The sequence below is a fragment of the Gambusia affinis genome, linkage group LG05 (genome assembly GCF_019740435.1).
Source record: "Gambusia affinis linkage group LG05, SWU_Gaff_1.0, whole genome shotgun sequence".
Classification (NCBI taxonomy): domain Eukaryota; kingdom Metazoa; phylum Chordata; class Actinopteri; order Cyprinodontiformes; family Poeciliidae; genus Gambusia; species Gambusia affinis.
The window spans coordinates 14,461,954-14,484,441 of NC_057872.1; the positions used below are offsets into that span (position 1 = coordinate 14,461,954).

At 37.5% G+C, this 22,488-nt stretch overlaps 5 protein-coding genes and 1 long non-coding RNA gene across 23 annotated transcripts in view; 2 read left to right on the plus strand and 4 right to left on the minus strand.

Moving 5' to 3' along the window:
• LOC122831400 (titin-like) overlaps positions 1–6,584 on the plus strand; it is a 41,280-nt gene extending 34,696 nt beyond the window's left edge. For 9 of the 12 annotated variants that reach the window (XM_044117548.1, XM_044117540.1, XM_044117541.1 and 6 more), the window contains 5 exons: positions 2,378–2,767; positions 3,243–3,365; positions 3,572–3,688; positions 3,767–3,847; positions 4,190–6,584. In XM_044117548.1, coding sequence (XP_043973483.1) covers positions 2,378–2,767; positions 3,243–3,365; positions 3,572–3,688; positions 3,767–3,847; positions 4,190–4,219 — 741 coding nt within the window. In that variant the 3' untranslated portion in view covers positions 4,220–6,584. Of the gene's footprint in view, positions 1–372; positions 1,107–2,377; positions 2,768–3,242; positions 3,366–3,571; positions 3,689–3,766; positions 3,848–4,189 lie in introns of those variants that run through there. The other 3 variants (XM_044117545.1, XM_044117546.1, XM_044117547.1) reach the window with 3 other exon arrangements.
• A 1,383-nt stretch (positions 6,585–7,967) lies between these two features.
• Positions 7,968–11,023, minus strand: LOC122831402 (casein kinase II subunit beta-like). Its single transcript, XM_044117549.1, has 7 exons — positions 10,908–11,023; positions 10,543–10,618; positions 8,989–9,091; positions 8,788–8,903; positions 8,624–8,699; positions 8,352–8,541; positions 7,968–8,243 (listed from the first exon to the last, which is right to left on the minus strand). The coding sequence occupies exons 2-7, from the start codon at positions 10,612–10,614 to the stop codon at positions 8,153–8,155; spliced, it is 648 nt and encodes a 215-aa protein (XP_043973484.1). The 5' UTR covers positions 10,615–10,618; positions 10,908–11,023; the 3' UTR covers positions 7,968–8,152.
• A 227-nt stretch (positions 11,024–11,250) lies between these two features.
• LOC122831404 (allograft inflammatory factor 1-like) lies at positions 11,251–13,013 on the minus strand. The gene is made up of 6 exons (XM_044117550.1): positions 12,914–13,013; positions 12,712–12,773; positions 12,562–12,628; positions 12,432–12,473; positions 12,115–12,280; positions 11,251–11,513 (listed from the first exon to the last, which is right to left on the minus strand). The coding sequence occupies exons 1-6, from the start codon at positions 12,930–12,932 to the stop codon at positions 11,426–11,428; spliced, it is 444 nt and encodes a 147-aa protein (XP_043973485.1). The 5' UTR covers positions 12,933–13,013; the 3' UTR covers positions 11,251–11,425.
• A 719-nt stretch (positions 13,014–13,732) lies between these two features.
• LOC122831406 (CXADR-like membrane protein) lies at positions 13,733–16,059 on the plus strand. Of its 4 annotated transcripts, XM_044117557.1 has the most exons (8): positions 13,733–13,907; positions 14,069–14,380; positions 14,464–14,739; positions 14,837–14,893; positions 14,979–15,131; positions 15,281–15,325; positions 15,463–15,525; positions 15,608–16,059. In XM_044117557.1, exons 1-8 carry the CDS (start codon positions 13,841–13,843, stop codon positions 15,616–15,618), a joined length of 984 nt encoding a protein of 327 aa, XP_043973492.1. In that variant the 5' UTR covers positions 13,733–13,840; the 3' UTR covers positions 15,619–16,059. The 4 variants fall into 4 exon arrangements, 3 of the variants coding, with proteins under 3 accessions (XP_043973492.1, XP_043973493.1, XP_043973491.1); XR_006370692.1 differs by having other exon boundaries at positions 13,749–13,907; positions 15,281–15,525; positions 15,608–15,691; XM_044117558.1 differs by lacking the exon at positions 15,281–15,325 and having other exon boundaries at positions 13,749–13,907; positions 15,608–15,749.
• Positions 16,056–21,988, minus strand: LOC122831405. 4 transcript variants are annotated; one of them, XM_044117555.1, is made up of 8 exons: positions 18,401–18,573; positions 17,703–17,984; positions 17,339–17,626; positions 16,982–17,263; positions 16,639–16,899; positions 16,441–16,557; positions 16,334–16,359; positions 16,056–16,195 (listed from the first exon to the last, which is right to left on the minus strand). In XM_044117555.1, exons 1-8 carry the CDS (start codon positions 18,471–18,473, stop codon positions 16,082–16,084), a joined length of 1,443 nt encoding a protein of 480 aa, XP_043973490.1. In that variant the 5' UTR covers positions 18,474–18,573; the 3' UTR covers positions 16,056–16,081. The 4 variants fall into 4 exon arrangements, with proteins under 4 accessions (XP_043973490.1, XP_043973487.1, XP_043973488.1 ...); XM_044117552.1 differs by lacking the exons at positions 17,703–17,984; positions 18,401–18,573 and adding exons at positions 21,147–21,428; positions 21,845–21,988 and having other exon boundaries at positions 16,334–16,557; XM_044117553.1 differs by having other exon boundaries at positions 16,334–16,557; positions 17,381–17,626; positions 18,401–18,581.
• Positions 19,588–20,415, minus strand: LOC122831407. Its single transcript, XR_006370693.1, has 3 exons — positions 20,092–20,415; positions 19,907–20,011; positions 19,588–19,804 (listed from the first exon to the last, which is right to left on the minus strand). It is a non-coding gene; the product is annotated as an uncharacterized LOC122831407 (long non-coding RNA).
• Positions 21,989–22,488: the final 500 nt, after the last annotated feature.

Consider the following 22,488-nt stretch of genomic DNA (forward strand, 5'->3'; position numbering starts at 1 on the left):
ACTGAACTTAAATATATTAAATATTCCATCATCAACTCACAAAGCTGAATTTATTCTGGCTGTGATTGAATCGATTGACTTTATCTCTGAACTTTAATTCCATAAATAGATGCAGTACATGTGGATCAATGTCTTTTTCAAAACCGACATGGAAATTAAGGAGTGCATGTTAAAATGCATGTAGTGGTGACATTTCCATGCTCTGAGTAACAACAATAACATTCAAAATTTAGTTCAACAGACTTTATAATTTCAATAGTAAGACATTGCAAAATGCTAGTAGTTCAATATCAGTCAATGCGGACTCTTCAGAAATCCTTCCTCTTATCTCTCTTCCTCCCTCCCTCCTCCTCGTCCTCCTCCCCTTCTCAGTTTGTCATCCGCCTCCCACGCGGCCCTCTGCTAGACTTCTACTCCAAACGCAGCTGAGTGTGGGGGGGGTGTCCTCGACGCAGGCAAGTCCCTCCACAAAGGTGTGAATGTGACCCACGGAGGCCGCACCTCGCCCATCTATCAATCATTCTCTAGCTTTCTTCCCTATTCTTCTCCTCCTCCTTTCGCCTCTTCTGCAAACACCACTCCAGCATTCTTCACCCCCCATCCTCTGCTCCACCCGAGAAGCTGCGCTTTGCTCAGAAAAGACTTTGATTCTTTGGCTCCTGGTGCTACACAGCCTCCTGGTTTCTCCAGCCAGAAACAGACCTCATCTGTAAAGACTGATCAGGACTGGAATTGACTGTTTAACATGTTCTCTGATGGAGTTTAAAGATAACTACAACTGAAATTTAGCTTAAAAGTTTTTAAAGCATGACCAGATCACTTTGAGCCTGTTTTCTACACATTCTGGGTGCATTTATATCTTCAGTAGTTTGTAGGATTTTGTCTTTGGATAAACTGATCACTGTGACTTTTTTCTGAACACACACAACGTACAACTTTGAATGACATGTTTCTCATATTCTTTCTCATAGAGTAGTATTTCCTGTTGTAGGAAACCTTGAGGCAGCTCAGTTGTAATACATTTTTGTCCTTCACCACAACAGAATACTTGTTGCATGATATTTCGACAATCAGCTTAGACCAAGGAATAAAATACATTCCATAAACAACTCAGTCTTTTTTGTTTCATTGGGTTGGATTTCATTATAGAAATCTCAGGTCCTAAACATTAAGTTTATATGCATTGTTGTTCTAGTGTTTTGTTTTATCTCTCTGTTGTCCACAACAAATAGAAAATCAACTACGGGTTGACCAAAGTGCTTTAAAGTCAAGATAAACAAGAACACAGCAAAATACAAACCAGCAAACATTAAAAAATATTTAAATATAGCAAAATGGCAAATATTTGTTCAAGTCCCCTGTTCTATTAAATCATCCTTAATATACTGCTGCTAAGTTATATTATTCTGACAACACAGAACCTCAATAGTTTTTCATTACTCCACAGAGGTAGTGCCAGTTTTCAATAAACACATACCCGGCTACTGCAGATTATTACGCACCAGCAATTGGCTGGAAGGCTATACTTATTTTAACAAAAAAAAAATTTTCCACTTTGATGTGATGCTATAATAAAGTATTTGTAGTGCAGTTCCAGTTAATCATGTGCAGATGTACCGGTGCCTTAAAGGGAAAACTTGTTTCCCTGTTTCATAAACTTAGCAGTTTACTTTGAATGCCTTTAAATTCATTGATAATCATGTCAGCTGCAGCCCTCTGAGCAGATCACATCATACAGGCAGGCTGGAAACTACGTCAGCCAGTATATTTCACTGCAAAAAATCATTGGAAAAGGTGAAAAACAGAGTGAGACCCGGGAGTTGATCTTGGTCAAGAGCTCTGACACCCTGCATTTAAAAATGCTTTGGTTGTGTCCCCAACATCCCTAATCCTAAATAATGCATTAGTTTCATGTTTTATATTAGTTCAATATGAACATTATTGGAAAAAAAAAATTCACACAAGAAAGGAAAAACTTTAGGGTGTTACATGTTTTATCAATAAACCTTATATAATTCTTTTGTCCCTGAAAATACATGATGTGGACTGTGGGGGTAAAGTTGGAGACATTGAATGGATGAAATCTACCAGTTTTATCTAAATCTTTGTTCATGTGGTTCAGCAGCTAACTGTATCAGGAATGGAAATGATTAGAGAATGGCTTGAAGCCTTTGTCTTTTCCAGTGAAACTGATCATTTTTATTCAAGAAAACAAGGAGACTTAGTCATTTCTGTTGACATCCCACGTTCTTATATCCCTGTTGTATGAAGGAAATGGCATGCAAACATGTTTTATGATTCATGTAAATGTCATTTGTTATTCACAGCTCTTTGCCTGCTCATGATCATAGTGACTGTGTTTGTCTTTTTTTTTTAGAGTGTGTGCATTAGTCCCAGTTGCAAAAGTTCAGAAACAAAATCTCTTCATGAGGAAACCAGGAGTAATTTCGGGGGGGCCGAGGTATCCGGGCCCTCTGAGAGCCGTCAGAGTGAGCCTGATGTTGTCGAAGGCCTCAGCGCTCCCGTTGAAGAGTCATTGTGCGATGATGAGGAGGTTGTGGTTTTTGAGACTCTCCTGGTGCCGCTCGTAGAGGTGGAAATGGCGCAACTGGCTCCCCCAGTTGAGCCCGACCGTAAAGCTTTAGATAAGATCCCGGAGGATGAAGGAACATGTCTCGTAGCGCCTGAATGCTCCGGGGGAATAGTTGGACCTTCCCCACCTTCCTTTTTCTGGAGTGATGGTCCAAAGGTCATACACTGCTCCCAGGTAGTCTCGAAGGGGGGAGAGGCTGTTTCTTTTCTTTCTTGGCCTTCAGCTTCCACACTTGCTGACTTCTTTGCAGCACCAGAACAAAAGAAACTGCACCAATCTAGAAAGAAAAGCAGTGCTGCAAGAGCGGCAGTTGAGTTTAAAGTAAACAGAGTGTGCTGCAGAGGTGTCGCACGGTGACGCTGCAAGATCCTCTCTATGGTGACGGGTTGCTGTAACAATACCACTTTCTACGTTGAAATACAATGATTAGAATCACTCTATAAGTGGCAAAATCATCCAATAAGTGTTGCAAATGAAGTTAGAGGTGTGACTGCATTGTTTTAGACATAATCAGACCAGGTTTGGGATGGTGGTGGTGGAAACAATTTGCACTAAGAGGGATTGCATGGTGTGAAAGAAGAACTGATTGCTGTGAGGTGCGAAGTGTCTGGTTAAACAGCCACTCACGGGGCTGTGCTCCCATTCACAGCCCCCTCTGGTGCAGACCCACACTGTCACCATCACAGCTGTTTCCAACTCCCTGCCTGGTGACATCTCCACCACAGAAGTTCCCATCGTCCCAACCAAGACCTTCACCTATGAGTCTTCAAAGGTAGGGGCTCCAGCTCCAACAGCAGTCCAGTCCAGATCCAACTTGCCTCCAGAACTTGACAAGCTAACAATATGATGGTCTCAAAGGGGCGGCAGAGGGAGGGGGGCAAAGAAGCTTTACCGCACCTTCCTAAGAAAAAAAGATCAGCGTTAAATCGGTTTGATAAGCAGTTTTTTTTTTTTGTCTTCCTTTGGTGTTTTTCTCAGATGACAGATGACGGTACAGATGAGGACAAGGATAGCTCTTTTTCCACTTCCAAGACCATTACCTCAGAGACGAGCAGCGGCACCACTGTCACCACCACTACCACCCACATCTCAAAGGTTAGCTGTGCAAGTTTTCTTCCACTCATCCCTTTGGATTGTGGGCCTCTTTTATACACTGTATATGCCTTTGTTCAGGTGGTGAAAAGTGGATCCTCAGAGACCCGGGTGGAGAAGAGAATTGTCATAACGGCAGACTCTGATGTTGACCAAGAAAAGGTAAATGACATGAAACACCATTTGCTGCCTATAAAAAAAAGTGCGAGCCAGTTTAACCGTGCACAGAATAAAGAAGTCGTGGGGTCTAGATGACCCTTATATGAAGATCGTCAAAGGGTTAGTAAAGAGGATTTATGAAAAATTCTGAAAACGTATATGGGTGCTTGAAGGACCAATCAATTTCAAAAAGTTAGAAAACATAATATTTTGGGTTTGCAAATTTTTCATTTAATGGATGATTAAGATTTGCGAAGGGAAAAGCTTTTTCCCTTCTAAGTTTATATTAGAAACCAAATATCCACATTTTGATTCTGATATCACAAATATATGTTTGTCTTTCAGGAGAAACATGGCGGAGCATCATCATTGTAACAGAGCCCTTCCCTTATCCATTTAACTCACCACCTTCAACATCCTTTAGACCGCGACACTCAACACACACACAGTGACCAAGTCTGTTTGCGCACAACAGAAAAACCTCAGAAATCCTCATCTAAACGGACTGATTATGGAGTAGACTGTTCCTTGTAGATCCTGTTTGTTTTCTAAGTTGAGCTTTTCACAGTAGGTAGAAACTGCTGATCAAATGCTTCAATTATCACCCTGGGGTTTAGTGTGAACATTTGATTGGTTAATAACCAGCCTTTTTTCAGTTGAGTGATGTCTGTTATGTTTGCTATAAATGCTTTTATTGTTTAATAGTGGTTTTCTACAAATGTAGAGTGTCAGTTCAGAAACCATGATTAGCAGTGATTCCCTTGGTGCTACTTGGGGAAAACGTTAAGACGACATTCAAGTGAACTCTTATTTTTATTGTTGTTTACTTGTCTATTAAATTCAGGAGAGATTTTTTTATTATTATTATTATTATTGAAATGACATACCTCACATTTAAAACGTGAACAAAGATATTCTGTGCTCAAATTTGGACAGGTTTTTTTGGCTTTGTTCACTGCTCAGGTACAAAAAGCGAGGTCCCAAATCTTTGCTTCCCCAACCAGCGTGGAACCAGTAGCCTACACATTCTTGTAAAGTTTGAACTAAAATTGATCTATTTTCGAATATTTCTCTGTTTTTTAAAAGTATGCTTTTTATAGTATTTGTAAAATAAAATTGAGGTTTTTAAGTTATTCATATCCATCTGTTCATTCGATTTGTAGGTGACCAGTTATTCAAAGAGCTGTTCTGCCTGAATTAACCTGAATCATTCTTATTCGTTTCCTCTTGTAGTACACCAAGTTTACCAGATTTTTAATCTTTTTACTAAGAAGTGCTCCCCAAGTCATGTTTTGCTCATTATCATAAGACTCATAATTACTTTTAACATACAGTGGCTTCTTTAAAATGTAAACACATCCATAAAAGGACAGTTTTTTTTGTCTAAAATTGGTCTTTGTAAAACAGTTTTGAAATCTTCTCCACACAATGTTGTGAACTTTATCCTGCATGTTCAACAGAAACAAATTTTTTAAGATGGAAAAATGTGCAAAAAAAAAAAAAAGTCCTGCAACAACCTGGTTAAGTAAGCGAGCCCACCCCTAAACTGAAGTTTTGTTGAAAGTTATCTGAGTGAAGACAAAACAGGACTGCAGAAGTTGTGTTGATCGACGAGATGCACTGCGGACCTCCCGAGGTGCGTTCCTATTTATTCTGAACTTTATTGAGATTGGTGACAGGTCAAAAACACCCACTAACAGCTTCTTGTAGCTCCTTCACTGTTACTTTCAGTCTTTCTAATCCATTTTTTTCTCATCAGCTTTAGGGAAATGTCCAGTTTTAACAAGCCTGGTTGATGTTCACTGGTGTGAACTCAAGAATACAAGGTATTAGTTTTAACGGTCATCCAACCAGGTCATTTCAGATCTTTTTGTAATGTTTTTCTCCAGTAGCTTTTTGTTTTTCTCTTGAATTGTACAGGATAAATGTCAAATTGTGTGCAGATAAAGGGTATCAAGAAAACCTGGCAAATTTACCAACGGTGTGTAAACTATTCAGCCACTTTATTTGGTCAATGAAATGTTTTTTCTCGCTTTGGTCTGCTTATCTCAGGTTTTGATGTTCTATGTAAGACTACAGACCTCCTTATGATTGTATAAGGGATTGTCATCAATGTATATCCATCTGTGTTGTAAATGTACATTTATGTTCAGTCACGTGAGGTCAATGGAAATGAAAACTTGTCTATCACTATTACCACACATGTAAGAGATGAAGGCAGCTGCCCGAGTGTACGTGGCTTTTTTTTTTTTTTCTCACAGGAGCACATGTTGTCTTTTTATGTTCTGCTATACAGTAATTTATTTGTAAAGTCGGAACCGTTTCATGTGATTTTGATGTACTGTGGTGTTTTAATGAGCTTCAAAGCTTCAGGTAGAAATGTCTATATATTGCTTTCATTATCAAACAAGTTTGTAAAGCCTTTTTAACCACATAGTTTTGAATAGATTTGCACTCACTTGCTGTTTTTCTGTGCTTTTTCTATAGAGAGAGATGCTTGACTAACTTTTAGAGCACCTGCTTACTAACATTTTCCCTTTTGTCCTAAAGTCCAAACAGAATCTGTTCTTATCATAGCTTCATGCATTTAAAAAAACTCCCACAATCTTCTTCAGGATGAAAAAGTAGTATTCCATATTAAGTAAAAGTAGATTTTAGACAAAGAAACTTTTGTTGCTTTGTGAATTCTCCCTGTCTTTTTATGAAGTAAAAAAATAAATAAAATATGCATTTACTTGCATTTGTGTTGAGCTGTGTGTGAATTATAATTATTATATATTTAAATACAATAAATAAACAAGGTTCATTGTGTCCTTACACAAATATTGGTACTCCTGGTAGGAGATATGTAAAACCTACTACCACCATCTTAGATATCTTCAGTATTTTTGTTTAATATCTATGACAAAGCATTGCTCTAGTTTTCTTCGATCAGTGTTTTGAAGCTATTCATTAGTAGTCCATGACTTCATGCTTCCCTGCGACAAATATGACTCATTCTAAGCCACTCCTTAAAATGGGAAAGATGAGAGGATATGCCATTTACATAAGGTAAAAGCATTGGTCTCAAGTCAGGAAACTGAGTGACAGTTGCTTCTCTTTAGCAAATTTTCATAGCCAGAGCAATCATTGCTTAGTTTAAAATAACTGAAGCAAGCCAGGCTGCACAAAGGGTTAAGATTTTTGGTCACAATGCACAGTGAAGCACTGATGGTAAGTGAAAAACTACCATTTTCTTTTTTGTTACCCCTCCAGGGGGTCTTTTGTGGGCTCTAGTGTCCCTTATATAAAAGTAGGCTGACAGTAAAAGGGGGAAGAAGAGAGGGGAAGACATGCAACAAATATCGTCTGGTCCGGGAGTCGAACCTGCGTCGAGGACTCAGGGCCTCCAAACATGGGTCGCGCTATCCCCTATGCCAGGCCCCCCAAAACTACCATTTGACTTTTACCAGCAATTGCTACCTTCTATTTGAATTTTAATTGGAACTGTCTGCAGTGATCAAATCTGAGGCATTTAACAAACTACCTGGAAAACCACCACATGCCCAGTTATACACAGTGGGCCCTTTCTTTTCCAAAGGCCCTGCGCATGCTCTTCATTCTCAAAGGAATCTGTGGAGAGTGCTGAAGGAAGGATAAAAGAGCATCCAGAACTATATCGAGATTGCTAAGCTTAGTGCTCGGAATGTTCCCTGCATGTTACAACCTCATTGTCTTTGTACTTTTTTAGTGCAAGTCTGTTACTGTAATAATTTTGTTTCGCAACGATTAAAACTTCTACTGCGTGTAACAATTGTAGAGCAAACCGCATCAGGTTCTGTGTCTATAACAATCAAGCTAGTTGGTACTAAAAGTAGCATGCATGGGACTATATAATTTAGTTCTTTACATGTGTAGTCCTATTTTTTGTTTTCTATTAATGTACTGCAACTATGGCAAAAAGCTTTACAAATCATCTAAATACTACTTAAACTAAATCGTTGTACATTTCCAAGTTGTTTTTCACAACTTTAGCAAATTCACTTAAATTAGTGGAGAACTATCAGAGGTATAGAGGATTATCCCTTTATTAAAAAAAAAAAAGCCCCAAGACTATAAACCAATCCACTGACATCCACACAAATTGAACTTTGCAAAAGTGTATTTATTGTTATATTCCCCAAATTAGAACAAATGACCAAGTTTAAAAGTACAAACAAAGACTATTTTAGGCAGCTATAAAGCTTTTTTTATTGGGAATATATACTTCACTGCTTCACACAAGTCCAATGATAATGCTTGAGTCCATTGTCATTGCAGAGGTGGATTCTAGCGAATTGTTTTTGCCGGGCTTTTGAAACTTGATGCGGCCTGAAGCTGGAGTTGGTAGGCCATTGGGTGAATTTTGAAACCATATAGCCTGAAAAAGAAACAACAGAAATTAGCTTCTGGTTCATACAGTAAACACCCCATTCCTAATTTTTTAAAACACACCATTAAATATAAATCTTTACAAACGTGAACAAACCTTGGTACAAACTGGTTGGCTGGTCGTTTTGGTCGATACTCTGGGTTCACCATGAACAACATGTGAGGAAATCCCGTGCCGAAGTAGGCTCCATCTGTGTGATGATGTCTGGAGGATTTAGGAGTGTACACGTCCATACACTTAGGGCAGTAAAGCTTCACCATTGCCTCTCCTGGGATATCTGATAAGCCTAGATTAGTCAGAAAGCGAACAGTAAGGAAAGGCTCAATGATGAAGTGTGGGAGAAAGTGTTTGGAAAGAGACCACCTCACCAATCGGAAGCATTGGCTGATTCTCGCAGTATACTCTGGGACAATAGCCAAAGTCCCCTTGCTGGTATTTTTCCAACTAGAGAGAGAAACAAATATTAAAGATGGCTGCTGATGTTTGATTTGGAGAGCCAGTGAGACTCGCAAGTCATTATGCACTGCAGTACCATTTGTGCGATGCCTCTGTTTGTGAGAATGTATCGTGCATGTATAAGACCATAGAGCATCTCAGCTGCCTGCTCAATCAAATCGCTCTGATTCGGGTTATCTTCAGTTTCCTCATCTGTTAAAGAAAAGTCACACAGAAAGTTAAAAACTATAATTTTTCTTCCTTTTAATCCAAAGTCAACACCTCTCTATAATCTTACCAGGCTCCAGGTCGAGAATCAAATCCAAAGCCTGACGGTAATGAGGGACCTGCTCGTTCAGTCCTGTCAGGTTGAACTTGTCCTGAATGTAGTCTTCATCAACCTGAAATACATCAACAGAGTACATTCGGTGAATAGATACTGTTGCTGCGGTCGGAATAATACCACACACTGATGTGAAAGCATTAGAGAAGCGTCTAACAGGATTATTCAGTTGCTGCCAGGGCAGAAAATAAGGGGTTATAATTAGAAATTGGATTGTACAAGTGCACATGTGCAAATCTAACCAGTGATTAACTGGATGGATGCTGAGAAGACTCCAGTTCCTGGAAAATTCATTCTGTTTTTTTCTTTTTTGTTTGTGTATTTTGTTTTGTTTTTTTTACATACATGAACTCTGACCGGTTTGTTTGGTATAAGCCACCATGTTCTCCGGTAGAGAACACAGTGCTCGCAAAAGTACTTGAAAAGGATTTCTGATTTGCCAAATATATTTGCATTTTACAGTCAATACTTACTAGAACCACGTTTGGAACAATTATAGAATCTTTTGAGGTACGTCTATACCAGCATTGCAGATCTAGAGTAAACCTTTTGACCATAGTCCGAGCACACATGAATATGCTCAGAGCTAAATACAACTATTGCTTTTCTGGTTGTAGTTGTAGTTTTAGGGTCTTTTCCTGTTGGAAGGTAAAAACTTTTGCTCACATTCTTCCTTGCTTTGTCCCTGTTAAAGAAAAGCAGCCTCATAGAATGATTAGACTGCTGGTGATCTTCTTCACTGCCATTATTCAGTCTGTCCTCTGCACACTCACCACTGTGTGGTTTGTCTCGGCCACAAAACAGGACAAACAATCAGATCCATAGAGAGGGTCATCAGAGCTTCTATACATTTCAGGTCGGCGCCATTTGCAAAAAACAGTTGCCACAGAGATTTTCTTTATCCAGGCTCTGATGAACACAATGGACATCTTACAACCTCCGTAGACTACTTTTCTGTGTAGACATCTACACTATTGCTACCTGTGCATACACATATATTGTACCTCTCTACTTACTATATCTCTTAGGTTACCTGTTACTTGTTAACACAGACACTGCAACCACAAGAAGCCGCAGTAGCTAAATGAAACACTTCCTTAAAAGTAATTCCTGATATCTACCTTTTAAAAACATGTTAAGTGATCCAAAAGATAGTGACTATGTATTGTTTGAACCACCACAGGTGTCTTTCACATGCACAGAACTCATTTTTTACAACATACTATTTGGAGATTTACCCCCAGAATTCCAGCTTATAAAAGGCTGTCCACTCTCTCTATTTGTAACCTAGATATATGAAATTGGCAACATTTAGAAGTCAACGTTAAGTAAAACCGACTTTATTTTTAACGTAATACTCTTGGATATGTGTCAAAGACCCAACAGTTTCCGACCGCAACTTAAAAGTCACTCAGTTGAAGAACAAACGTAAACAGACGCGATTCCTTTATAAATGAGCTCCTAATTTTGATTCTTTGATCATATTTTCAAAGTAAAGGTGGAACTTGCCTCGCAGAACAGCTCGTTTCCTCTGAGTCCACAGAACCAGGATATCCAGGACACCTCCTCCGAACTGCTCATCCTCCTGACAAACAGCAGAGCTCTTTAGATCCACACCAGTCGGCTAACCAGAAGCTTTTCATTAAAACAAACTTAAAAATGAGTCATTCTAACATATTTCGCCGTCACTTATCGGATATGTGCTCCGATATAGTTTACGTTCACCGCAACTTACGTTAGCTTCATATACACGCTACCTGGCTAGCTATTTTGTTGCTATGTAGCTTAGGGTGCATAACTCGGTAAGTATTTCTGTTAAAGGTATTTTCACACGAGAGTTTATTAAATTACAACATAAATTTAGCTTCACTTACCCGTTTGAATGTGTCTTATAATATGTTAATATGCAGGCTTTGCTAGCTTTTCTTCTCTTCCGCGATGACCAACTTCCGGTGTCTTAGCTTTTCAAATTAATTGTCTAATTATTCTAAGTTGCTAACAGGAAATGGAAACATTTAACGAATTATAACTCGTTGAATTTAAACAAACACCGACACTGGATTTTCCCTCTTTTTAATAAAATAACAATTCCAATACACCGGATGTAACAAAAAAAAAATGTCATTCATACCCATATTTTCTCGAGTAAAATAATAATAATAATAATAATAATTTTAAAAATTCAGTTATGACTTATGAGTCACTTTGACATTAGGCTATGTGATTTTCATTTTATTATCAAACTTATGCAACAACACTCCATACTTTAAAAAAAATTTACATTTTTTTTCAGTCAATTTTCCCACTGTTTTACATCTTGTTTGGACCAGAAGGACTCTTAAAGGAAAAAAAAAGAGGAAACGGTAAAACATATTCTGATGTAATGAAGACTTCAGGGAAGGTCTGAAAAGGTTTTGCGTGAAGGTGGACCAACATCCTTCTGCTCCTGCTCCTTTCCCATTTCTTCGAACATTAGAATCCTTAGTAGCAGAAGAAGAAACACTTGTTATTACTTCAAATTTTCAATCATACACTATGTAGCCTACTTTCTGAAGTTCTTTCAATGAGATGCCAGAAAAAGTGCTGTGAAAGAGAAAAGTGTCATTACTCCAAAATTGGAGTAATGAAACACTGTGTTTCAATAAAAACACAATCCTTTAATTTTAGCACACTGCTAGTCAGCTGCTGATCTAGCAGATACAATATTTTTCAGATACTTATGGAAACACGAAAAACATGGTTAGTGATAGTGTGGAAACTAAAGAAAATCCACTTTTAACTTAAAGTGTTTTGGTTAGGGGTAAGAGTTAGGGTTGGTTGACACTTAAAAAAAAAAAGCCATGCGATCATATTATACAGCCTTCTTTTAAAGCATTGTGTTTGTACAACAGATTTAATTACTCAGAGCTTACATGAAAATCTACCAGCCCATTCCTAGTCTCAATATATAGCAAAACACAAAACCATTGTTATTTTTTTTATTTCAAAGACAGACATTCATCAACATTGTCAAAAGCTCTAATAGGAATCAATCTAAAATCAGATATCCTCTTGGTTTCATGTTAACCTAGATATACTCACAGCTTCAGAATGGCATTTCGTTTCCCCAGCATCATATTCAGGAAGTCGTGGTAGGTGATTGTGTCCTTCGAGGGGCCTCCAGCTACCTCTGACATCATCTTTTTCAGCTCTAAGTGAGTTTTGGCCAGTCCAAGTTTTTCCAGCATACGTTTTAACCCCATCATATCTGGAATATTGTTTGTGCATATATAAGAAATAAATTTGACAAGTTTAAAAGGCCTGTGAAAACACTGTTAAAAATGAGTGAGTGAGCAAGTTGAAATTTCTCACGGTAGCTAAAAATACTTTTGACATGTAGAAGTCTGGTGCACATTTACCTATGTCTCCTTTGTCGTTGAGATCAAACTCCATGTACTTCTCTAAAAGAAAGACATGGAAGTGTTTTACAGAACATTATACCAGAAATTAAAATGTAAAGAAAGACATTTATTACTCTACGCAACTCACTTTTAAACATTTCAAGCTTTGTTGCCAGATCTTCCTCTTCTGCATATTTTGAATCGGAGAGAAACGCCTGAGAAGGGGATCAGTTCATTTGTTTGGTCACATCATGAAGCTAAATTACTTTACCCAAATATGACAGTTATTCCAGCTCACCTCATTTATGGAGTTAAGTTTTTCCTCCTGTTGAGACTTAAGAAGCCCATAAGCTTTACCTCCTGTTAAAAACAAAACGGTGATCAACAAAACATTTTCTGAATTCTGAGAAGAAAAACAAACTACATAAATTTTAAATTGAAAGCTTTTTTTCAATTGAATTGGCTTTAAAATATAAGCTTTAACAGAAATGCAAGCATACCTTGAGCATTGTTATCCATTTGTGTGAACTATGCTGGGAAACAGTAACACAGTGGCTGTTTTTAATCGCTGTGGCCGTAAATTGTATCTGAAGAGGAAGTACAATCTAGGTCAAGTTCCTGCATTCCATTTAAGGCAGCAGAGAGCTAAGGTCAAATGTGTGATGCAAAAATTGGAATTGCCATTTACCCATCTTTTCCACATGCAGGGTCTGAAAACTTGTGCCATTTGGTTCTTTCTCATGTTTCTTGCAGCATTCTGCCCACAGTGTGCTCACTGTTATGTTTCACTTCTGTACAATGCGATGAATAACCTTGCATATTTTCACTGTTTTCAGGAAGCAATGCTGTTGAAACATGGGAAATTGTTGTTAGTCAGTGAAGAGACAAATCAGATACCTAAAAGGAAGGCATAACCCAAGAATTTAGAATTTTTGCAGTTAATCTAAAAACTTTATTAATACACGGGCATAAATAAACGGCATTAGAACAATCAAATATCATTAAAGTTTTATTGAGTCAATTTATTTGAAATGTTGGCTAGAACATGGCATTTCTTTCCTAGAAGTATTTTTTTATCCAGCATAATTTCTGTGAAACTGACCATGGTTTTGTAATTAGCATTATAAAATAATCTGGAAAGATAATCCTGCAAAGATAAGCCGGGATAGACATTAGATGGAAGGATGGATGATGTGATAGTATATTCAGATGCATGTCTGTCTGACAATCACGATATTGCCGTGAGGTTTTATTTTTGCCAGATGATGGCGCTCTTGCTCAATTGAAAATAGGAAACAGCCTTGTGTTCGTTTTACTTTAGTTTCAAGATGACACTTCAGGTTATACATAGGAACTGAGTATATCCTATCTTAAAACCAAAGGTACAAAAGCTAATCCTCCCATGATCTTGCTGCATTAGTCAGAAAATGGCTCACTTGTATTTTCAGGTTTGTCTTTTAGTGTTTGTAGTAAAAGTTCCTCCCAAATGCAGGGGTGAGTTTCTTGTTGGTCTTTCTTATTGGATTTAATCAGCCAATATTCTATTTCAATACATATTTAATGTCTGTTTTGTGGATTTACACATTTTAGTAATTCACTACATACAGTAATTTTATTTAATGTCTGAATGACCGTATTAAAATCTGACTCTGCAGGTGAGGAGATTGTGTCAGCTTTCCCAGACGAAGACGTGGTTCTGTCATGTCTAAACTTCAACATCACAGATCCAAGGAGTTGCTATAGAATCAGACTGGTGAACAACACAGATGACAGGAAACCGTCAGTTTTATTTGAATATCCAAAGAAATCCCAGGATGCCAAACGTGTGAATTTAGAAGCAAACAGGAAAGGTCAAACGTGTGTGTTTTTGAAAACCTTGCAAAAATCAGATCAAGGGACATACCACTTTGAAATTTGGAAAGGATGGGACAAAATTAATGTCACACTCATATCATTAAAAGTGAAAGGTACGGTCTTCATTTATTTTTTATTTTAAAGAATAATTTATACAATCTGCAGGGTAGATCACATGATCTTCATGATTTTTTAGACTGCAGAAACCTTAAGCCAGAGGTGGCAAAGCCCGGCCAGAATGTGAATCTTAACTGCTCAGTGGATGCAGAAACGACCCCTTCAAATGTCACATGGGCGAGGATGAAAGGGAGCGACTCTGTACCTGTTAATTTGACAAGGGTTGAAATGAAGGGTATATCCCTGACAATCAAGTCTTTGTCTGCCAGCGACACTGGTTGGTACAGGTGTGATTATATACTCGGGCAAAGTCGCCGGTGCTCAGAGATCTATCTACGTTTTCAGGATCATCAAGGTCTGATCTTAAACAGATCTCTTCAGTATTACCTCCAATAATGTTGTATATTAGGTAATTGTTACTAATTCTTTCGCTTTTTTGTTTGATCAAGCAGAAGCTGTGTCCACAACTACCATGATTCCAAGATCTGCATTTACAGAAATTCGCCAAGGTGAGTTTCATGTTTAATTTTTGATATAACAACGGCCTCTTTTTATTGAGGTGTTGAAATAGCTTCATCTTTATGTCTTTGCCAGTCTCTCCTTACAGTTCTTCGGAGCCCCACAAGACGGAAGGAAGGGAAACATCGATTCTCGTTGTAGTCCTGACCATTACCTTGATTTTCACACTTGCAGCACTAACAGGAGTGCTTATTTACAAGAGATACAAAACTCAGAGGAAATCTGCAGGTGGGCTCTCTTTCTCTGTTTTGTATGGTTATATATACATATATATATATATGTAGGGAAAAGGCAAAAATTATATATATATATAAATTATATATATTTAATTATTGCCTTTTCCCTTTTCTTCACTTGTGAATCAATGCGCTTTACAGAGTCTGCAGATGTTTATGAGAATGTGAGTCTTCCATGTTCACCAGGTGAGAGTGAAATTATGATCTTGGTGCGACTTTTCTTTAGTCAAATATCTAAACTGTACCTCATTCCTATTTTCTTGCCTTAAAACTAAAGAGTAATTTTTCATCTTTTAATTGAGAAATGTTTATGTAACACACAGATACTAAAGATCGAATCAACAGCTTGTATGCACTCCCAGAGGAGAATGTAGAAGGACTCACCTGTAAGTATATTACAATGATGACTCTAATGCTTCAGTATTGAATATTCATACAAATATTCCAATATTCCCATTTTTGTTGCAGTTCAAATCTAGAAATATTCTGGCTACTCATGGAGAACACTGAAGAGCTTTCTCTATTACCTCAAAAAAATAAAATTAAATGTTTCCTGGTGCCTGCCTGGCACCAGGAAACATGCCACATTCAGCATCACAGAATCACTTAAATCCTTTCCCCCCTATTGGTTTAACCTGCAGCAAATTGTTGTCATCATGTCTAACTGCCTAAATGCAGTGAGCTGCTACAATGTAATTGGGTGATTCATTATTTGTGCTAACACAAGTGCACAGGAGTGGCTAACAAAGTTTCCAGTCAGTTAATTTCAAATTATCTATATTCTTCAAATGAAATGTGTGCTACATTGTTGTCTTTCAATAGGCTTTATTATGTGCTTGTGATCTTCTCTTGTGTATTTTATTTTGAAAATCTTGTTTTCTGTGTTGGCAAATAAAACTATTTCAGCATTTAAGTGAAGACAGCGCTGTGTTTATTTTTACTTTAGTTGACAGGTTGTAATAAATTGTAGAAACCATCATCAGTGGTGGCAACTTCTCTTTTTAGCTGTGCCGGTTGTTGTACTTCCCCATCCTGAACGACATCATAAACATGATTCTGGTAAAAAGAACACTGACATTAGCATACTGGGATATATCAGACCAACACAAATCAAACAGAAATGTTGATATATATATATATATATATATATATATATATATATATATATATATATATATATATATTTCTTTTTACCATTGAGATGCCTGACAGTTCATCAGCTGCAGAAAGAGAAAAGACATTTGTTATGACATTTAGTACATAATCAAAAAGTGAAAGTTTTAGATGACGGGTTCTTCTACCAGATTCAGCTTGCAAATCCTTGTTGCGCTTCCTCTTCCAGTGAATAAAAACTCCCCCTGCTGCTGCACATAATAAAACGCCAAGAAGGAGACCTAACCATGCCGGAGTCTGCAGAGCTGAAGAGAAAGTAGTCTTATTCCTTTTTGTTTCTACTTAAACAAAATTGCATAAACAGAAATGTAATCCTGCATACATACATTTAACAGAGCTCAAACTTTTTGATGCCATCTTTGAACCTTCTCTGTACACAGAGCAGGTTACTGCATCAGAGCTAACTGGCCAAACTGGGAGAAGAAGCTCATTGATCAATGTGTTGTTAACATTAAATAATCTGCCATTCCAACGCTCTTGGTTGCTCCCAGACCAAGTTAAATTGAAGTTTTCTTCACATTTTTCAGCACAAGTAAGCACACAGATCAAAGAGAGATTTCCTCCTATTTGCTGTGTATTTGCTGCAACTGTAACATAGAAAAAAAATAGAAACTTTTATATAGCTCTCAAAGTCAGACAATTTTTTTTCCAATTATCTTTCTCACTTACCATCAAGGGTGTGAACCCTAATTTTGTGCAACACTCTTTGCTCTTCAGAGGAGCCCATGCACTGGTAATCACCAGCATTAAGAGGAGTCAGTTTGCTGATTACCAAGGATGAGTCTTTGTTCACATGAAATACATTTGCTTGGCCATTTTCAGGTAACACATCACTGAGCATTTTGTTATTCAGTGTCCATTCTGTTCTGTCTCCAACTCTGAGAGAGGAAGTGTTTCTGCATCGAAGCGACACTGACTCACCAACAGCAGTGAACACTTCCTCCAGCCCATCTACAGGAAAGAGAGCAAAGCTCAACCTCTGTACATATTAAACCACAGTTTGAATTTCTTATTGCAGAGCATTACCTCTTACTGTTGTCCTATAACTGCCAGAGACTTTAACCTCACCATTTTGGGTTATTTGACATTTCCATATTCTGTGATGGTCGGTCAGTTTCCTGGTAATGATGAGTTTTGAGAAGCAAACAGATGGATTTTCAAATCTAAATCTATTGCCAGTTATTGGAACATCATCTTCAGTTGTCCAGGTGATATGTATGTTTAAGTCGTTTTTACAGCCGTCAAATCCTCTAGATTTACTGAAGGAACAGTGAAGTTCTATGGTTCCCTCTGCTGGAGATTCTTTCTCAGTAACTGTTGAGTAAAAAACAAAATTACTCTGTCATTGAATATTCACTTTAAGAATTTTATGAACAACAGTCCTACTTACTGTCAAGAAACCGAAGGGAAACACTTGAATTTAGCGCTCCACTTTCACAAGTGTACAACCTGGCATCATCACGCTCCATCTGACGGATCTCCAGTGAGCAATCCGTTAGCAGACGATACTTGTTTTCCTTTAAATGTGTCACTTTTCCAGCTGTAACCACCTGTTCTCTATCCCATATGAAATCACTGCCTGTCCAGTTTACTGAAGAGCAGGATCCAATAGAAGGTAAACCACATTTCAAGGTCACTCTGTCTCCTGCAGTAGCAAACTGCAGCACAGGATCTGTTTGTAATATTAAAAAATGCATTTAGGCTAAACATTTAAAAAAGTCTTGAGCATTTTTTTTCAAAGTAGGTTTTTAAGGATCTATGATAATACAACCTATATTCACTTGCAAACTGATGCCCAGTGATTCTCTGTTTCTGTGTTGGATAATTAACAAGCAAAATCACAATTAAGGAACTGAAAACTGGACTATGCAGATTGACCTTTAGGAGGCTTTTCAATGCAATCTATGGTAGAATACAGTGAGAGCATCCAGCACATGGTACTGTATTGAATGCTTTTTCTGATTACACACATTTTAAAATTTGTAAGGTAAAGCAAATTACCTTGCAAATTTTAAGGTAAATAATTACTTACATACTTTATATACAACCCAGATGAGTTGATTATATATAGTAGAATGTTGTACCTACCTGATGAATAAAGTGCCATCGATGTCCATAGAGGAGATATGAGACACAGTCCAATCAAAGGCTGGAAATTCATTTTTCTTTCATAAGAGTTTTGTGTAAATGCTCCACGAATATGACCAAATTCTGTAAGGGCAACAGTTTCTTAAAATACCTCTTCAGGAAGTATTTTGACACCACATGACAGGATGTTACTTCAATGAACGACTGAATGTGTGTCATGAAAAATCTTCTTCTGGGATGTTTTTTGTCGCTCTGCAGGTGCCTGTAATATGTTCTTTAGCATCAGATGTCTGAGTGAATGTAACTTTTACTTTCAGCTTAATCTTCTCCATTTTTCATGTGGATGCCAGACATGTTAACAAATATTTTTAAAGAGTTTGGTTTCAGGCACTGCATTACAATCTTAGCAAAGACGTGTGTGTGTGTGTGTGTGTGTGTGTGTGTGTGTGTGTGCATGTTTTTTTCTTTTCATGATTCATGGATGAGTCCATTTTAGTCAACTTTGTAAGATTAAAACTGAACTCAAGTCGCCTGAGAAATTATATGATAAACTTAACCCAGTGTGGGGTTCCACACGTTAGTGTTTCAGGTCTACGTTCTTCCCTAAAGGTTCTGATATTTTAGAAAGCTGGTCTGATTCTCAAATCAAAAGCAAATAATCAGTACACCTTGGCCAAACATCATTCACTCTCCAGGCAGATTAAGGGTCACAGTTGTTTATAAATATCATCCAACATGCCTCCTCTGACTGGATGTATACCTAAGTTTCAGATTGACCCAGCTGGAATCTTTGATGAATCTGACAAGGAATCTGAGGAGGGAGATGCAGATTAGGGAGATTGAAAAGGAGTCTGTCCAACCCTAAAGACTTGAAGCCCACCACTAAAGCAAAATCTTCAAAATATTGTAAACCAGCAAAAAATTGTTCAGAAATTATTCAAATTGTATGATTGCAGTAATACTTTTTTTTCCTGTGATTGTTAAGGGTGTTAATAGTTTTAAATAAAATGTTAATACAAATAATTCAAAAAGAAGTAAACTAGATTTTTGCTCAATTCATATTCATTTGACTTTTTATTATATTTAGATATATGTGGTCTTACTTCGTATTATAAACAAAGTCATTGCTCGCTAAATATTCAGCAGCAAAGCCAGGAACAGCCCTACTGCAGAAGTTCACTGACATATGAATTAAACACAAAATATTGTTTATTTCCCACTGCTATTATGACCTTTTACAAACTGTAGAACATCAGCAATGAGTGGTTCTCTGTAAATTTGTCTTCTGTCTCTTGTGATTCTTTTTCCTTGCTGTGTTTCCTCATGGCTCATCGAAGAAGCAAACTGATGTGAGCACATGTGAACATTCCTAGTTGATTTGCAAGGTCTTCCAGTTCTGACACACTGTTTGTTAGGAGCATAAAAACATGAAAACAACAATCATGTTTAATCTTATACTTCAGAACAATTGACAGCTTAGTCAAACAGTTAGTAAATCAGCTGTACCTGCATTATTGCAGTGTTTCCACTTCATGTAGATGCAAAATCCAACGGCAGCTACACCTATTATAAGGCCAAGACGAAGGGCTAAGACCCAGGAGACCTGCAGAGCTGAAGAGATTAAAGTCTTGTCAATTTTGGCATTCTTATATTTTCTGGCCATTTTTATAGCTGTGACCCTACATACGTACATTTGCTCAAACTTTTTGATGCCATCTTTGAACCTTCTCTGTACACAGAGCAGGTTACTGCATCAGAGCTAACTGGCCAAACTGGGAGAAGAAGCTCATTGATCAATGTGTTGTTAACATTAAATAATCTGCCTTTCCAACGCTCTTGGTTGCTTCCAGACCAAGTTAAATTGAAGTTTTCTTCACATTTTTCAGCACAAGTAAGCACACAGATCAAAGAGAGATTTCCTCCTATTTGCTGTGTATTTGCTGCAACTGTAACATAGAAAAAAAATAGAAACTTTTATATAGCTCTCAAAGTCAGAATTTTTTTTCTGTTATCTTTCTCACTTACCATCAAGGGTGTGAACCCTAATTTTGTGCAACACTATTTGCTCTTCAGAGGAGCCCATGCACTGCTAATCACCAGCATGAAGAGGAGTCAGCTTGCTGATTACCAAGGATGAGTCTTTGTTCACATGAAATACATTTGTTTGGCCATTTTCAGGTAACACATCACTGAGCATTTTGTTATTCAGTGTCCACTCTGTTTTGTCTCCAACTCTGAGAGAGGAAGTGTTTCTGCATCGAAGCGACACTGACTCACCAACAGCAGTGAACACTTCCTCCAGCCCATCTACAGGAAAGAGAGCAAAGCTCAACCTTTGTACATATTAAACCACAGTTTGAATTTCTTATTGCAGAGCATTACCTCTTACTGTTGTCCTATAATTGCCAGAGACTTTAAACTCCCCATTTTGGGTAATTTGACATTTCCATATTCTGTGATGGTCGGTGAGTTTCCTGGTAATGATGAGTTTTGAGAAGCAAACAGATGGATTTTCAAATCTAAATCTATTGCCAGTTATTGGAACATCATCCTCAGTTGTCCAGGTGATATGTATGTTTAAGTCGTTTTTACAGCCGTCAAATCCTCTAGATTTACTTAAGGAACAGTAAAGTTCTATGGTTCCCTCTGCTGGAGATTCGTTCTCAGTAACTGTTGAGTAAAAAACAAAATTACTCTGTCATTGAATATTCACTTTAAGAATTTTATGAACAACAGTCCTACTTACTGTCAAGAAACCGAAGGGAAACACTTGAATTTAGCGCTCCACTTTCACAAGTGTACAACCTGGCATCATCACGCTCCATCTGAGGGATCTCCAGTGAGCAATCCGTTAGCAGACGATACTTGTTTTCCTTTAAATGTGTCACTTTTCCAGCTGTAACCACCTCATCTGTATCCCATATGAAATCACTGACTGTCCAGTTTACTGAAGAGCAGGATCCAATAGAAGGTAAACCACATTTCAAGGTCACTCTGTCTCCTGCAGTAGCAAACTGTAGCACAGGATCTGTTTGTAATAATAAAAAATGGATTTAGGCTAAGCATTTAAATAAGTCTTGAGCATTTTTTTAAAAAGTAGGTATTTAAGGATCTATGGTAATCCAACCTATATTCACTTGCAAAGTGATGCCCAGTGATTCTCTGTTTCTGTGTTGGATAATTAACAAGCAAAATCACAATTAAGGAACTGAAAACTGGACTATGCAGAATGACCTTTAGGAGGCTTTTCAATGCAATCTATGGTAGAATACAGAGAGAGCATCCAGCACATGGTACTGTATTGAATGCTTTTTCTGATTACACACATTTTAAAATTTGTAAGGTAAAGCAAATTACCTTACAAATTTTAAGGTAAATAATTACTTATATACTTTATATACAACCCAGATGAGTTGATTATATATAGCAGAATGTTGTACCTACCTGATGAATAAAGTGCCATCGATGTCCATAGAGGAGCTATGAGATACAGTCCAATCAAAGGCTGGAAATTCATTCTTCTTTCATGAGAGTCTTGTGTAAATGCTTCACAAATATGGTCAAATTCTGTAAGGGCAACAGTTTCTTAAAATACCTCTTGAGGAAGTATTTTTGACACCTCATGACAGGATGTTACTTCAATGCAAACCTGAGGCCGTTTCTGTTTTTATACTCAGTAGGTGTACAAAACACCTACTCTGTCCTGCGTTCTAGATGTTTAAGTAAATTTGCATTAAATTCCTTTTTACTTCTCTGTAAAGTTGTCTCCTGTGCATTTTGGTTCTTCTTCCTCCATGAGATCATAGTTTTCAGAGAAACACATTTCAGCATATCTGCTCAATTTTAATGATTCACCACATAGTAGTTGCATCAAAATGTGAAAACAAATCAGTCTTTTTAATATTATAACTGACCTAAAAGTCAAGATAAAGAGTAGTAATTATGCCATTCAAAATATTATTTAAAATTGGGAGCTTAGTATAGTAGTTCTCTATTAGAGGTAATGCCTGCACTATATCTGTTTCCATTTCACGTATCTGCCAAATTCAACTGCAGCTGCACCTATTATCAGGCCAAGACGAATGACT